Source organism: Antechinus flavipes, chromosome 1 (genome assembly GCF_016432865.1).
Source record: "Antechinus flavipes isolate AdamAnt ecotype Samford, QLD, Australia chromosome 1, AdamAnt_v2, whole genome shotgun sequence".
In the NCBI taxonomy this organism is placed as follows: domain Eukaryota; kingdom Metazoa; phylum Chordata; class Mammalia; order Dasyuromorphia; family Dasyuridae; genus Antechinus; species Antechinus flavipes.
Genome location: NC_067398.1, coordinates 120,644,662 through 120,662,096, shown reverse-complemented (window position 1 = coordinate 120,662,096; position 17,435 = coordinate 120,644,662). Strand labels below are relative to the sequence as shown.

At 36.5% G+C, this 17,435-nt stretch overlaps 1 protein-coding gene across 1 annotated transcript in view; it reads right to left on the bottom strand.

Moving 5' to 3' along the window:
• Positions 1-830: 830 nt before the first annotated feature.
• Positions 831-17,435, bottom strand: part of SLC1A3 (solute carrier family 1 member 3) — a 107,665-nt gene continuing 91,060 nt past the window's right edge. The window contains exons 6-10 of the mRNA XM_051989962.1: positions 16,845-17,137; positions 11,014-11,247; positions 9,497-9,691; positions 5,817-5,951; positions 831-3,035 (exon numbers count right to left, since the gene is read on the bottom strand). Coding sequence (XP_051845922.1) covers positions 2,831-3,035; positions 5,817-5,951; positions 9,497-9,691; positions 11,014-11,247; positions 16,845-17,137 — 1,062 coding nt within the window. The 3' untranslated portion in view covers positions 831-2,830. The remainder of the gene's footprint in view (positions 3,036-5,816; positions 5,952-9,496; positions 9,692-11,013; positions 11,248-16,844; positions 17,138-17,435) is intronic.

Here is a 17,435-nt window from a genome sequence, read left to right as displayed (position 1 = left end):
AGCGATTATAATTATGATCGTGTGCATGATTCATCAGGTGAATGAAGGTAGGGGGAAGGGAATAAATATTTACATAGCATTTATATTCCATGCACATATGCTTTTTAATGAATATTATCTCTTTTGAACCTCACATTTTGTCCCCATTATATAACTATGAAAACTGAGGCAAATAGTAGTTTTAAAAGTAGTTTGTCCAGGTATCTCAGTTAGGAAGTATGTGAGTCTGGATTTGAAGTCAGGCCTTTATGATTCCAGATCTGGTGCTCCAGCCATTGAGTCACCACTGCATGGGAATGATAATTGCAAAGACAAATGGTCTGAATGGAAACTTTGGGGGAAGAAGAAAATGGGGACCCATGGGCAGCTTTTCACATTTGTCATTTGATCTTGGGATTCATTGAGTGTATCAGAGATATTTGACTCACATTAATGGCACATGGACAAGCTCCAGTAAACTAGAGGTATCAAACATCCCCGTAATTGGATTAAAACAGAATTGGAAAATTTTTAGCAAAATAAATAAAATATAGTAGCACATAGATAATGTTAACATGTGGTTTTCTAAATCAATCATAGCCCCCTGGTATCCTTAGGTATGGTTTAGTTTGCTATTTTTTTCTATTTGAGTTTGATACCACAGAGGAAAGGATAGGACTTTATTATTCTCCCTCTTCCAAGAGTCCCTTCCTTCTCCTCTGTCAATATTACTCAGTCTGTACCATTCCAAAATTGAGATTTTTACTCTACATAGGACTTATGCTAAAGATTTATTTCCAATGATTACCAATACTATATATTAAAGAAAAATACCACACTGCAAGGTGAGCTAATGTAAAACTATTTTTTTTTATTGAAAATACATCTACAAAGTAATGTTTCTCAGTCCACACTGGATGTATCTACCTGCAAAGCCAATAAAGGGTAGAAGGGGATTATCCTAGAGGACCTGAATTCCATAAGAAATAGTTAGTATTAAAAAACCCCCAAATCCCAAGATATGTGTTGTGTCACAATCCATTTTTCTCCAAAGATGTCATCGAAAGACAGCCACTTGCATGAAGTCTTTGCAGTGTATTTTCCAAATACAGCCACAATAAACATTAAATGTTACTCCATATAGACTAACATTAACTTTTTATCTGCACATAATGCACTGAATTTCTATAAAAATAGTTCTAATTACATATCAGAGGATGTGTATGTCTAGATATTCAACCTGTTAGCAAAAGCAAATCCATCTTTTGCTGCTTTCAGTTATAGACTCAAGCACAGCTTGCAATGTCTGACAGCTCCCAGATGATCACTTTCACTGAATTATTTCTAAGCGAGGGGGGAAATTATACCTATCTCTTGACTCAAAATTGAGGAGTTGCTTTGTTTTAACTAATGCTCTCTCTCTAAGTCCAATGAACAACATCTCAATAATCATCTGATATTTCTCCTGGGAACAAGCATGACATAACCAAATATTGTAAATAATTGGATGAGTAGAATTCTAACCCAAAGAAATGTCTCTTTCCTTATTCACTGAATATTTGGTTATAAAAATAGTTTTTACATGCAGGCCCTCACTCAACTTTCAATCTCTCCGTCTCTAACTACATTGTAAACCTCTTCCATTTTGACTCCTTCAAAATGCATAAAAAACGAAAACACCTAACATCGATATTTTGATCTTTAGGTTTCCTTGGGGAACAATTTTGGACTGAGCAGAAAACATATCAGAGTAAAGAGTATTTTAAATCTCTCCCCTTTTTTATTCTTTCCATTTATATTCCCCACTGGAGACCCATAATATCACTCTTTAAAATTCTTTTTACATTTCTGAAACATTCCATCCTTTCACTATCTTGCTATTCATGTTTTTTCTAGTGCCAGTAAAAGCTTAAGCACTCCATTAGTTTTCAGTTTTATTTTCTAAATTACTATTCTTAGTAGATATAGTGGATAACAATTCTCCCTCCTCCCCTCCCCCCCAAAAAAAATTAAATTTCCCCTATTGGGAAAAGAAGGAAGGGCAGTTTGACCTCTTACTTCTCTTCTTTCCCTTTCTAAAGCATGGGCAGGATGTTTGGTGAAGTTTCACTCCTGAATAGACCTATCTCTTGGTACTTTGCATAGCTGCCCACTTGGAAAAGATGGCTTCCGATCTAGGACTAGGGAACCACCCTCCCATGTCTACCTTAGACATAATCCTCCCTGGAGGATAATCTCCTCTAAGAAATGTCTTTTATTGCAAGATGCCAGGAAAAGACACAAGGGTGGTGATTTTTAATGGCCAGCAGTCCCTAAGCTGGCCTTTTCCTGTGCTCTGGAGCATAGTGAGATTAGTAAAATGAGACAGGAAGTCACAAACTAGATAAAGACAGATTCTGATTGACCATCTTTTATCTGGTTGCAGTTACATCAAGTTAATTATATTTTGGGACCTAACCTGGACTGTGTTCTATGGATCCAGAAATTCTGAAATAGGAATTAAGAAAAAATATATTTCCAGCCTCTTCTACCTAATTTTGACTTTCCAGCTTATAAAAAACAAGATCACATTTACAGGGTTGTATGTGTCATATACACTTGCATTTTTCTGTTGACTTGGTCAACTTCCTTTCTGATCTCTTTTTGCACATACCCAGGCAAGACCAGTAGATAAACTGTTCATTTTTTTTTCCTTTCTTTTGAGAAACAGAATGACAATCATACATTTTGGCCCCATCAAAACTTTGTTGACATTTTAAAATGCTATCCAATTAGGAAGAGAGAGCAAAATAAGGGGTTTCTGGAAAATGAGATACAACCGGATGGAAAAGTTATATTTCATTGCGTCAGTTTACATCTTAGTTTCGCTATCAATGGGTTTTTCAGTCTCATTTTCCTGGGAGATGAGCTGATAGGGTTTCTTCATTTCATTCTCTTCGATCACAGAATTACCCATTTCTGCATCTTGGTTCTTCAGCTCATGTCGTGATAAGTGCTCAACAATTCCTGCCCCAAGAGAGTCTCCTAGAACATTGGTGGTTGTACGAAGGCGATCCCTAGGGGATAAAGAAAGGAAGGAAATCAACTGCACTGCCAATGTGCCCACTTCCACTTTTTTTAACCAGGCACTTTTCTAGGATCTCATCCCCATGGCTTTAACTTTCACCCACTGTATCCAACCTTGCAAAATCGAGCCCACAAATGGAGTTTGTTTTTTGTTTTGTTTTTGCCCCAATGGCCTCAGTGTCTAGCATTTGCTTTGTACATAATTGGTACTTAATTCAAAGGTCTGTCAAATTGAACAGGTCTCACTCTACCCTGATTTGATGATCTACAGCAGGAGCTAGATGGCTCAGTGGACCGAGTGTCAGACCTGGAGTCAGGAAGACCCATCTCCCGAAGTGAGTTCAAATCTGGCCTCAGATACTTACTAGCTGTGTGACCCTGAACAAGTCACTTAATCCTGTAGGCTCTATTTTTCTCATCTATAAAATGAGCTGGAGAAGAAATGACAGGATATTCCAGCATCTCTGCTGAGAAAACCCCAAATGAGGTCACAAAGAATCAGATACGACTAAACAATAAAAATCTCTGGTGTATTCTCATTTGGGCTAGCAATTTTTCTAGTCTATTTTTCTTATCCCCCTTACTTACTTACAATGCCTAGTCCAACCTTTTCATTTCTCCTCTGGCCCTCACCCCAATGTCTCACTGTTAGCAAAGAGCATTCATTAAGTTTTCTATTTAGTATCACAGGATCAAAGAATGTAGAACTGGGAAAACTTTAAAAATCATGGTCACCATCCCACTTATTTAACAGATAAAGAAGCTGAGGTTCCAAAAAACATAATATAATAGGATCATAGATCTAGACCTGGAAGTGACTTCAAAACCATTCAATACTCTCATCTTATAGATAAAGAAATGAAGATTCACAGAGGTTAAAATATTTGCTGAAGGCCAGGTTAACCCTATTTGCCTCAATTTTCCCATCTGTAAAATGAGCTGGAGAAGGAAATTACAAAACCACACAGTATCTTTGTCAAGAAAACTCCTAAATGGGGTCATAGAGTGTCACCTAAAACTGAAAATGACTGAATAACAACAAAAATGGATGAGCTGGGAAGACCAACTCCATCAAATATCAACTTTTTCAGTGCTTCTGATACCACTTTGATACTCTAATATACTTATACCACAATTCTCTGTATATATGTATATAATCTATGAGTGGATCAGGCCTTTAATCTACTATACACAATTGCAGAACAGCTTTATTTCCCCTCTGGATCTGATTAATACATAGGCAGTAAGTAAATTTTTGTTTAGTAAGTGAATGAATGAATGATAATGAATGAATTTCACTGTGATTCCCAACTTGTTTAGAAAGCTGGTTAATTTATTTACGATAGCCCTCTAAATTTAATTCTGGAAAAAAATTTTTGTGCGACTGGTAATGTGCTTCTAATTGCAGCTGTTAGCCTCAGATTACCCATAATTGATCAGAAGCTATTTAATGGCTGAAGTAGTTTTGGAGATTCTTTCTTTCCTTTTTTTTTAATCTTGGAGACTTCCTCCTGCCTTAGTATTTATTCCTCCTTCTTTTTCCTTTCTTATGATTCTCACTTTCTTTTGTACTGTGAAATCATTTATGAAATGTTTATTTAAAACCTCCCCCTGCTTCCCATAGTAATTCATTCCTTATTCAGTGCTGGGAGTTTCTCTCTCTCTCTCTCTCTCTCTCTCTCTCTCTCTCTCTCTCTCTCTCTCTCTCTTTCTCTCTCTCTCTCTCTCTCTCTCTCTCTGTCTCTATGTGCCTCTCTCCCTCTCCTGATAGCACTTGACATAATCTATCAGCTATGCTCATTCCTCCAGGTCATTCATGTATGGAGCTGAATTCAATAATCTGGCTCTATGATAAACTAAATCAATCCATCAACAAGCCTTTATTAAGCTTCTATTCATGAGCCAGGCCCTAACTGTGATAAACACTCTTAGCACAGTATACATTCTCATCCCTTCTATTGGTGGCTATGCTCATCCTGAAAAGAGAGTTTTAGAAGAAGAGAATGTTGTTAGAAGGAATGAATAAGAAAAATTCAACTGAGGAGGGGAAAAGAAGAAACCATGGACCTCAGGAGTTGGTATCTGAGGACACCAGGATGTACAATTCTGTCTCTGAATGTGCCCTGGGGACCAACATAGCTAATGACTGCCTCTCTTCCTCTAACTGTTACCCATCTTCCCCCCTGACTGTATTTCTGACTTTTTCCATGTTCAGTTAAGATATAAACCAGTGGTTCTCAAAGTATGGTCTAGAGAATCCTGGGGATCTCTGAAACCCTTTTAGAGGGTCTACAACGCTTTGGAGAGATCCTCAATAATTTTTAATAGGATAAAGATATTAACAACAAAAGTTTGAGAACCATTGAACCATCTGTGTATCATATTATGCTACTGAAATGGGGAACAAAAACCAGAAGGATGCCCTAGCTCAAGTGTGAAAATTAATGTTTTTGTGGCTTAGTTGTTGATAGTGAGATAATGTTTGTGCTGATCTACACTTTAGTCTGCCGAACAGAACACTTTCTTAGTCACTAAACTGCTTTTCTAAATGAAAGGTGTAAGAGCCAGCCATGTTGTACAGATGGATAAAGAAATGAGGACTCATGGCAGCTTTAATTTGTGAATTCAGCCTTTGACTCTAGATAGGGGCCAGGCAGCAGAGAACAAGGGTCGTGTAGTTCTTGGTGGGACGCCCCTCCCATTGGGCTGTGGAAGCCTGCAGAACTCCCTGGCCACGGGCGGGGTGCTGGATGCTTCTGGATCATACTCACAGGAACCAGTCCACAGCAATGATGAGGGTGATGTCGTCCGTGGGCAGCCCCACGGAGGTCAGCACGATGACCATCGTCACCAGCCCTGCCTGAGGGATCCCAGCAGCTCCAATGCTGGCAGCTGTGGCTGTGATGCTGTTAAATGAGGCACCAAGCAGAGAGAAAAATGTGTCAATGTTTGGAAAGAATTCATCGCTGTGCAGAGTAAACACTGAAAAACATTGCCCACACCAGTATGACTAACGTAGGGCTTTCATCGCGTGGAGCAGGAGTGGTGAGGCTGTTCTAGGAACTGTAAACCAAGCACTCTGATTAGTTCTCATAAGCAGGAGGTTCGGAGATGAGGTTCTAATAAGCATCCAGGGCTTTTTGATTTCATGTGGGCACTAGAGTATACAGATGCTAACTTTCATAGACTAACAGAGATGGGTACATTTCTAATCTGGAAGACTGACCCACGACCTCATGGACAAACAACTAACTTCTCCGGGGCCCAGCCCACCTTGAATTTATTTAGGAAGTTTATATTCTGGAGATTCCACACTCAGATGAAAATCATAGGTCTGGATTAGAAAAAAAATAAAAGTGACATAGTCGGGTCTATCACTTGGTGGTGCCTTGGGAATAACTTTGAGGAATGAATCAATCCAGTTCTGATAATGTCTGATTATCAAAATCAATAATCCTCCCCAATGGGTCAAAGGGCATAGAGGCAATTATCAAGGAAAGGAAGGAAGGTAACAAGCGCTTATTAAGTACCTATTATGTGCCAGGCACTGAGCTACAATCTTTACAAATATTCTCTCTTTTGAGTTGTACAACAACCCTGAGAGATAAGTGCTATTGTTATCATCATTTTACATGAGGAAACTCAAGTAAACAGAAATTAAATGAGGGACTGAATGAGTTCACTTAAGAAGCTTCTGCTAATAAATTGCTGGTTTAATAACCACAGATGGTCAATGAGAAAATGTTATGATTTATGCAACATCATATCAACATATTTCTGGCGGTCAATAGATTTATTTTTTCATGATGTAAAGAAAAGTTGGAACTGGAATAAAAAAAGACAGGAAAAAAGAAAATAGTTTTAAAGCAGAGACATTATAACGTGATGAATGGGGAAGAGAAATAACTCGTAAATAGGTGTATTGTAGATTCCCTAATTCTTGACTAATTAAAGTCTGAATTTCAACTGGAGAATCTTTTTGTCATGAATGGCTTCAATGAAAAAAAATTAGATTTAAAAGGTATTAAAATTTTTGTTTTGTACAAGAATGTGTTGTTCTATATGACTCTTGTGTGCTTTTTATGTTGTGATTTATTACAATTGGAGATTTGCAGAATTTTTTATTTTCGTATTGAATCATGTTATTTTTGTATAATTTAAGTAAACAGCTGGGTTAATTCATCATTTTGTTCTTTTAATAAAATAAAAGGATAGAGTTCATTTTGAATGCAAGTTGCCTTTATTATAAAATTGAGTTGGCCTTAGTTATGTAATGTCTTGCATGATAGTCTTTAGCTAGCCTTTTTAGCTGTTGACATATTTATTGAAACTTATTTTTTAAAGGATTTTCCCCTTCTTTTTGTTTTTGGTAAACTATTCACAACTTAAGTGGCTACAAATGTGTTGGAGGAGAGAGTTGGAGATCTTACGGGTAATTCTGAAAACTAAATGTTAATCCCTAATCAAGCACTGTGCAGCTTATTAAATTTAAAGATCCCCTGGACCCATTAACAGTGTTTACAGCAATTAGTAACACTGTTTATTGTTTGTGTTAATACAGTATGTCATTTTGAGTTTGTTATTAAAGGTCTTCATTTGGCAAGATTTATCTTTGAGTTTCCTTAATTTATGAATACTATTTGATCTCATTAATATGTTGAATTTAATTTTGTCATAGTGCTATGAAATGACATTCTTTTCATTTTGTATATTTTTTTCCTCAGAGCAAAATCTTAAAATCTGATGTCTTCTAGAAGAAGATGAAAGAAAAAGTACTCCAGATTGCTTATAATGAGGGGAATGAAAATTAAATTAAAACATGTCTGAAATTCCACCCTACACCCACTGTAGATTGGCAAAGTTGATAAAAATTAAAAGTGACTATTGTTGGAGTCATCTGAGAGGAAAGGCCTACAAATGCCCTATTAGTGAAGCTATAAATTTGGCCAAGACACTCTAGAAAATAATTTGGAACTATATGACACAAAAATAACAACACGGTGCTTACTCTAATCTAGCAATACCACTACAAAGCCTATATCCCAAACAGATTAAGGAAAGAGGAAAAGAACCCAAATTTAATAAAATCATAGATCTACTCTTTGTTGGAGCAAAAAACTGCAAACAAAATGGGGGGGGGGAATCCATCAATTGAGGAATGGCTGAAAATATAATGAAAGGAATGGATTCAGAGAAATGTAAAAAGATTTGTATGCACTATTGCATAGAGATGTGAGTAGAACCAAGAGAATATATAATAACTACAATATTATAAGGAAAAGTTTCTCTGAAAGACTTAACTCTGAACAATGCAATCGACAATCATGATTCTAGAGGATCTTTGATACAGGATAATACCCAACCCCTGAGGGAGAGATGATCTACTCAAGATGCAGGTGAGACATAATTTTTTCGACATGGTAAGTGAGAAAATTTGTTTTGTTTAACTATGCACATTTGTAATAAGAAAAGATTTAAACATTTATTTGTTTTGGTGAAGGATGATGAGAGACTGGTGAGAGGAAGGAGTCCTGGTGATAATGAAGTTAAGAAAAAGAACAGAGTCCCCCTGAAATAGTTTTTTAAAAGGTTCAGAAGAGATCACAAGGAAGTTAAAGAGGGAGAGACAAAGAGAAAGGGAACAGACATTTATTAAACACTCACTATATTCCAAGCAACGGACTAATTGATTTCAAATTATTATCTCATTTGAGCCTTGGAAATTTGAACACTTGGATATAGGTATTATTATCCTTATTTACAGTTGAGAAAGTTGAGGCAAGTGATTTGCCCAGGGTCACACAGTTAATAAGTGTCTCAGGTTGGGTTTAAATTCAAGTCTTCCTCACTCTAGGTCCAGTGGTCTCTGCCCACTGTATCACCTAGTTCCTAAACAGGACAACTTTGGAAATTAACCATTAAATGTATTATATATTTGTAAAATGTGATTTCATATACAATCCTATTTGCAACGTTCATATTTGTTGGAACTAGAAAAGTACAGAATAATAATAAAAAAGTAAATGGCACACTGGGTATAGCGTCTGTCTTGAAGTCAGGAGGATCTGAGCTCAAATGTGATATCAGAACCTCACTAAACTGTGTGATGCTGGGCAAGTCACTTAACCCTATTTGCCTCCATTTCTCATCTGAAAAAAAAAAAGAGCTGGAGTAGAAAATAGCAAACCATTCCTGTATCTTTACCAAGAAAACTCCAAAGAAGCTCCCCAAAAGTCAGACACAATATAGCAATAACAACAAAAACTTAAACAATCAACAATTCAGATTTTTTATTATCATTCTATATGCAATCTCTCCCCCCCTTTAATTTCCCAAACTTTAGGCTTTGCTCCCATCTTTTAAAACTATTTTAAAGGAAAATATTGCACGTACACACACAGTCACCCCCACCCCCACACATACATGTACACAGTTGTGTCTACACATTTACCTGATGGTGATAATCTGTCCAAAGTTCAGTTCAAAGTTATTAACTTGAGCAATGAAGATGGCAGCAAGGGCCTCATACAGAGCAGTCCCATCCATGTTGATTGTGGCACCCACTGGTAGGACAAATCTAGTCACACGTTTGTCCACTCCATTGTTCTCTTCCAGGCACTTAAAAGTGATGGGCAGAGTGGCGGAACTGATGGACAGTTAAACAGGGGTGAGAACAGAAGGAAGCATTATTTGGGATATGACATTTATGGTACTATGGTTCTCTGTTAGGTGCTAATTTGCTATTAAGAAAGCAATTAATTTTTTTGCCCCCTTTAAACACAAGAATAGAGTCATTAGCAAAATGACAATTCGGAGATCCTTAAATGTATGTCCCTTCCATCAGTTAGGTTGCAGATGATTCTCTCTGCAACGGCTCACTTTGTGGGAAACATAATTATTCTCCTTTTACATGTAAACTTGGAAGAGATGAGGGAAATGGCAGCTCATCCTTCTTCTGAGGCAGAGAAGACAGACTTCTGTCACCCAATTAAATCCAAATGGAAATTGTATTATCAAAGAAGCAATTTAATCAATTCACATTTCTGAAAGTTAAATTTAAAAATTTCATATATCAAGCTAAAAACAATTTTAAAAATAAGATGGAAGATGATTTTAATAATAAGTATTTTAATTTTAATTTTAATAATAAGTATATGAGTAAAACTGAACTCTGTAACGATAATGATCAAAGTTGATTCTAAGGAAAAGTTTTTTTTTTTTCCCCCCTGAGGCAATTGGGGTTAAGTGACTTGCCCAGGGTCATATAGCCAGGAAGTGTTAAATGTCTGAGGTCAAATTTGAACTCAGGTCCTCCTGACTTCAGGGCTGGTGCTCTATTGACTTAGCTGCCCCAACTCTAAGGAAAAGTTAAGAAAAAATACACCTTTTATGAAGTGTGAAGGGTGAAGAGCTATGGTTGTGGAATACTGTATATGCTGTCAGGCAAGATTGTTATGTTCCTTTTGTTAAAACTAAAATAATTTTTTTCTCTTTCTTTTTAATAATAGCTTACTGAGGAGGGGTATATTTGAAAATGAAAGTGTTATAAAAAACAAAAAGATATTAATAAAATAAGATAAAATGATATAATAACAATGCCTTACATCTATATAATGTTTTTAAACATTTACTGACAATAAATCATAATTTCATGACTCTCCCCCAGTTTAAGAAGTTTTTGTTTATCTCTAGTTCGTCCCTTTATGTGACCATAATATAAAGGGTAGCTTTGAAACTAATGTTTAACAAGGTTTTGCAAGGGTGTATGTTGAAAAATTACCCAAGCAAATGTTTTGAAAATAAAAAGCTTTATTTAAAAAAAGAAACTAGTCTTTAGTATTTATTACATTTTTTTAAAAAAGTAAACTGTGAAATGGAAATTCATGTTTAATACTGAATTCTCATTTTATGTTATGCCTCTCAGATCTTCATTTAGAATAGGAATAAGCCCAGTGATGGTCCAGTTACCTGGAGGATGTCCCCAAAGCCGTGATAAGCGCCTGTAGTAATCCTCCAATAAAAACCCAAGGATTTTTGCGAGTTACCAAGAAGTAGAGAAGTGGGAGCACAATAACTGCATGAATGAGCAATCCGATGATGACAGTTATGGTATACATAGCCAGCTGCCCACCAATCACCCCCATATCCTCCATCTCAACAATTTTTCCAGCAATCAAAAAGAGGATCCCAAGTGGAGCATACCTATATAGAAGGTGATAAATAATCAAACTCAGTTTACTTTTCCATGCAACAAGTCATTTAGAAAAACTTTGAACAATTAGATCATTTTAAGTATTATAAATATTTAAATCACTATAGAGTCCTATGAAAGAAGATGCTATTAACCTCTAGAGAAAGAACTTCTCAATAAAAGTATGTGTAGTATGGTTTTATATACAGCTATATATTTAGTGTAAATGTAGCCTTCTTAAGGATAGTGTAGAGTGGAAGGGGAAAAAAAAGCTTAGAAGGAATGACGAAAAAATAGAGTAGCTTTGAAACTCAGGGTTAACAAAGTTTTGCAAGAGTTAATGTTAAAAAATTATCCATGCATATGTTTTGAAAATAAAAAAGCTTTAATTAAAAAAAGAAACTAATATTTAGTATTCATTACATTTTTTAAAAAAAGTAAACTGTGAAATTAAAATTCATGTTTTATATTGACTACACATTTTATATTGTGCTTTGTACATGAAATATTATTTTATTTATTATTTATATCAATATTTATTAAAAATAAATTTCATTTATTTTTTATTTAAGTCAAAGTGAGTAAATATTAAAAAAATTTTAAAACCCAAATTCATTTAGTTTATTATCAAATAATATGATAATATGAATTTCTCAAGCTTTCTTATTGTCAGGCTTCTTTTTTGTATCTGATAAAATCTCCTAAGTACCCTTTCTTTTAAATATTTTTTTCTTTCCTCTTATTCAAAGGAAGGGTTCCCTCACTTTCAGAATTTTTACAAGTCATCTTTCTTTCTCATAATTAATAAGAGGCAGCTCCTTCTTTTTTACTTTACCTGGGTAATGTCTACAGGTGTCAAGTCCTTAATATATAAAGTCCACGACTTATAGAACTATTGAGCATAATTTGAAAAGCATTACTACACAGAAAGAATATGGGAATATATTAATATGATTAAATCAAAGAAGTCTAATGTCAGCTTTACATTTAGTTAATCTTGTGTGTGTGTTTATGATAGAGACAGACAGAGAGACAAGCAGAAACACAGAAAAAAAAGAGAGAGGCAGAAAGAGGGACATTAACTCCACAGCTGGTGACTCGCCATGCTGGTGGTACACTGGGATGGCCGCGGCTGGATGACAAGGCACTTACGGGGTTTGGAGCTGCACTGGGGGAGAAAGTTTGCCATCTGCTTTGAGTCATTATTCTGGCTAACTAGAGGGAATGCAAGTACTGTTGGTATTCTCACAAGTTTAACACCCTTGGGACAATGTCCCACTTTCCCCCAAACTAGTTATAGCCTTGTCCTTCTGTAATGAAACACATATTTAAGGAGTCATGGCACTCCGGCTTTAAAGGTTTCTGAGAATTTTCCATTTCTTAAAGTGGTTGGATCTGGAGGATTTGACTATCACCAACTTAGAACACCTGCCAACCTACAACAAACACGTCGTCTAATTCAATAAATAATAACCTCAAAGCCCTTATTGACCCCAATGCTGTCATTTGTAGGCTTGCTCTTGCTGGCTCTGAGGGAAACAATGATTAATTGAAAAGAAGGATGGTCTTTTCTCCCCGTTGTTACGTGTGACCTCTGGGATCCCCACAGCACCAATGCTGGCCATGGTGTACAAAAACTGCTATCTCTGAAAGGACAGAATAAAATTACCCACAAAAAGGGATCTATGGGGAACCTTGTAGGTTTCTTTGGGAGAGAACAAAAAAAATACATCCATGACTGCTGGCAACAGTCTTTTAAAAACACAGACCAGGAAATCACAGCAGTACCTGTTTTATGGAATTTAATAACAGTGCAGAATGTGTGGGCTAATATACAGCTGGAAAGGATAACCAGCCAGGACCATTCAGTATCACTGAATGGGCTTCATTCATCAAAGAGATGAAAGGTAGAGGGATTTTAATAATATGAAGATAAATGTTCACTTGTAGTGCCATAAGGATTTCAATGGGGCCTCCCATCTAGGGGCTCATGGGTTAGCCACTCCTGTGGAGCCAACATTCTGACTGGTCTTTGTGTCTAAAATCCATGTTCAGCTTGGACAAGCTCTTGAAAAATGGATTTTTCCCCCCCTGGGCTCTGAAGGCTTTGGGGGCAGAGAAGACAAAAGGCATTTCCAACAGTAGAGGCAGCTGAAGACTTCCTTTAGAAAAAAAAAAGTCTGTCCATCTTAGGTGCCAAGGAGAACTTTGGGGAGTCACTCATTTATATAAGAAAGAAATGAAACAAAAGCAGCCCCCACAACTCTATGCCTTTAAATAGTCTTGCCCAGAATGGGGAGAGCCTGATCCAAACCAATACAATTCAATAAATATTTATTAAGGACCCACTAGGTGCAAGGAACTGCACTAGGTATTAAGTAGAAAATGCTTCTGTTCTTAAAGAATTAACGTTTTCCTGGGGGCTAATCTACTAATATCCCTCTTTCTCTATATGTATATATGCATTCACATATATACATAATACACATCCACAATGGATGAATACACAATTATACAGACATACAACAAATATACTTATTTATGTATACCTTTCTCTTTCTTGCTCCTCTATATGAGAAGGCAAGAGAAACTGCTAACAATTAAGGAGATTCAGGAAAGGCCTTTATAGACTCTTTTTTACCCATCTTTGTACCCCTAAAAAGCCTAGCACAGTGCCTTGGATAAAGTGGGCCCTCATTAAGTGTCTGCTGAAGTTCTGAAGGCAAATGTTACCTTCTGGATGGAGTATTTGTCCCTGTTTCCTGACACTAAGATTGTTAAAATAATTTTTGCAATAAATTGTCTGTTGGCATTTAAAGTTACTTCTTAGGAATGTTCCACTTATACAGCCAAGCTACCATTGGCTTTGGTACCTAGGGCTGAAGTTGAGCTGAGACACCTGTGACTGATCCATGGAAGCCAAAAAAATGATGCTTCATTTTAGGGGAAATGCCCCATGTCTGCCACACATTACATAGGAAAGTGCCTCTTGTTCTTTAGGATGGAGAGACTATAAAAACAATAGCCTTAGACACTTTTTTGAAGCTGAGTATAGAAACCTGACCCCATCTATCTTTAATGGAAAAAATAAAGTGCTAGAAAGAGTCTATCTGGATTAGTTCTTTCCAAAGTGTCATTGTATCTCACCTGGGAGCCAGTGATTTTTTCCTCTTGGGGGGGTATGCAGTGTGTGTGTGCGTTCTGGATTCAGCTTTTGGGGTTTTGTATTACTAAAAATAAGTTTCCCTTGTAGCTCTCTGCTTGTTCACATGTATTTCCACATGTAGGGAATGGTGGAAACTGGATTGGCAGCTGTTTGTTAGAGCTAAATTCAATTTAATCAGCCCCTGAAAGTATGCCCTGAGTGTCTCCCTGTGTTTGGTAATGACCCCCCTCAAGAACTTAAAATAGAAGAAATTTCAGTTTCCCAGATTTGGTATCCTTTTTTTAGTTGTATTAAAAAAAAATTAAACATGGGGGAAATAAGCCTTCGCTGGTCCTGGGGAAGGCATTTGATTCTATTAAAAAATAAACACATAAACATAAGTAAGGAAACTTATTTGTTGTTCCATCATTTTAGTTGTGTTCAACCCCATTTAGGTTTTCTTGGCAAAAATAGTAGAGTGATTTGACATTTTCTTGAAGAAACTGAGGTAAACAGGGTGAAGTAACTTGCCTAGGCTCATTTTCAAGAAATGTTTGGAACTGAAGAATTCAACAAAGAAAAAGAAAAACAAACAAACAAAAAAACTGAAGGATTCTATGAAATTCCCATGGGACTAGCAAAAGTCACCATCCTACTTAGTTCAGATTATAGCAATTAACAAACACTTAGAAGCTCCAGTGAACTATTTTTTCTAAAGTGCTTGTCCTGAATGCAGATATTAAGGAATCAAAGTAGATCAGGGCATTAATTAGGAGCATTCCCTTGTTCAGCCTGATAAGGTGACAGGTGGTCAGTCTTTGGTAGGGACCATGTACCTTCTAGAGAGTGTGGACATGAGAGGATTAGGGAATACCTACCTGATATGCCTTCAAAGTCTCAGATGATGGGGATAAGGTATCTGGCTCAGGCTGTTGTGGGTTAGAATCACATTATTGTGTTAGGCCTATCTAGAAAGGGTCAATCACAGATCCCTTTTTTTAGAGAGATACAGAGAAAACTGAGACAAGTCTAAAGAGCAGAAACTTAAGGATGGCCTAAGGTGGGGAGAGAAGGAAAAGAAAAGGGACTTTTCTCTAGGGGTAGAGGCACATTATATTTGCACTCACTCTTACCTAACAGCCAGTATACTGGTATATGTTTAACAAAGGACTGAAGAAAAATATATTTTTTTTAACCCATGTCACATTTTCAAGGTTAATCAGCATTATAGACATTTTCTCTATTGTTTTCTTAAGTCTAGACAATCAAAACTATATCAAAAAGACTATATCAAGCTCTAATTTGTAACATTGGCAGATTTTTTAAAGCATAAATGCTAACATTTGAAATTTAACAATTGGCTCTCAGGACCCAGTTTGAGCTAACTCCAGCAAACTCCTGCAAGTTAACGCTGAAGAAGAGAGGTACATTTTTGGCTTCAGCTTTTGCAGCTCCAGCTTCAGAAAGACAAAGATATGACTTCCAAGTTCAAGAAATAGTAGTTTTGGAGAGGCAAAATCATGTGGTGGTATGTTGAAAACTTTTGAATCTGACTTCTGGAGGACTATTGAGAGTATCCCTAAAGTGAGAGAAGTGGGTAGCAAAAAAAAAGAATCTGTATTTTACTCTCCAGCATTCCATGTGTTATTCAAATAGTACAGCCTTTTGGGAATGAGTGTTGCCTTCCTAAAACCACCAAATTTATTTCTTTTGGGGAAGGAATGTAAACCCTTAAGTTCATACCATAAGATTTATATATTCCAGGTGGCTGGATGGCTCAGTAAATAGAGCACTGGATCTATTAGGAAGACCAAGAATCAAATCCAATTTCAGTCACTGAGTAGTTGGGAAATCCCTGGAAGTCTCTTAGCCAATGTCTGCCTCAGTTTACAGTCAACTGTAAAATGGGGATAACATTTACCTTTCAAGTGTGAGATCAAATTTGTATTTGTTATTTGTAAAGTCTATATTAAATACCTGCCACAGAGTAGGTTCCTAAGAATGAAACTCAGCAGAAAATTGTGAATTGTCATGTCAAGTGACATTAATTTATAAGGCTAAATCTAAGGATGATGTTCTAAGGTAGAGAACTTTACACATTACTAAGATGATGATGGGACTCATCAGAATGGCAGGACTGCATCCACTGCTTGCCGATTATTTTGTGGCTATTTTGTGAGTAGATTCTTTTTTTGTAATTTCTGAACTTGCTGTGGGATGAAAGAATTATTAGGAGATATCTCTGTTAAGTACTGCTTCCTCAAGTGCTTGCCTGGATATTGAGATCCCTTTTAGCCATGGGAGGGAGTGGGGCAAATAAGCCAAAGACAGAAACTGGGTAAGATGTTGGGTTATAGAGTCACAACAAATAAAATTCCCCAAATAAAACCCAAATATATATATACACACACACACACACACACACACAACAAATATACAGATAGAGGAAATGGAGGTACCTACCACATGATCACAGCTACCAGTCTCATAATAGCCTCATTGAGGCAATCAAAGAAATCTTTCAGGGCTTGCCCTTGCTCCTTCATATTTCCAATCACCAATCCAAAGCACATAGAGAAGACGACCAGCCCTAGTGCATTCACTCCATTCACAGCCCCTGGAACTGGGACCATTTCCTCCTTTATACGGGTGAGGGTTTCCATGGCCTCTGAAACATTGCTTATCACAGAAGCTAAAAGTGTTTCATTGGGCGCAACAAGCACCTTAAAGGTTTTCTTCTCATAGTTGGTCTTAAACTGAAACAATAAAAGAAAGCAGAAAAAAAGGTTATAAACAAGAGGAATTGTTTCATTGGGAAAGATAGGCACCTTGAAATTTTTCTTCTCATAGCTAGTCTTAAAAAACTAAAACAATAAAAGAAAGTAAAAAAATTATAAACAAGAAGAATTGTTTCACTGGGAAACATAGGCACCTTGCTTGAAACTTTTCTTCTCATAGTCTTAAACTAAAATATAGCAAAAAAATATATAAATAAGAGGAATTGTTTCATTGGGAAAGATAGGCACCTTGAAGCTTTTCTTTTCATAATTTGTT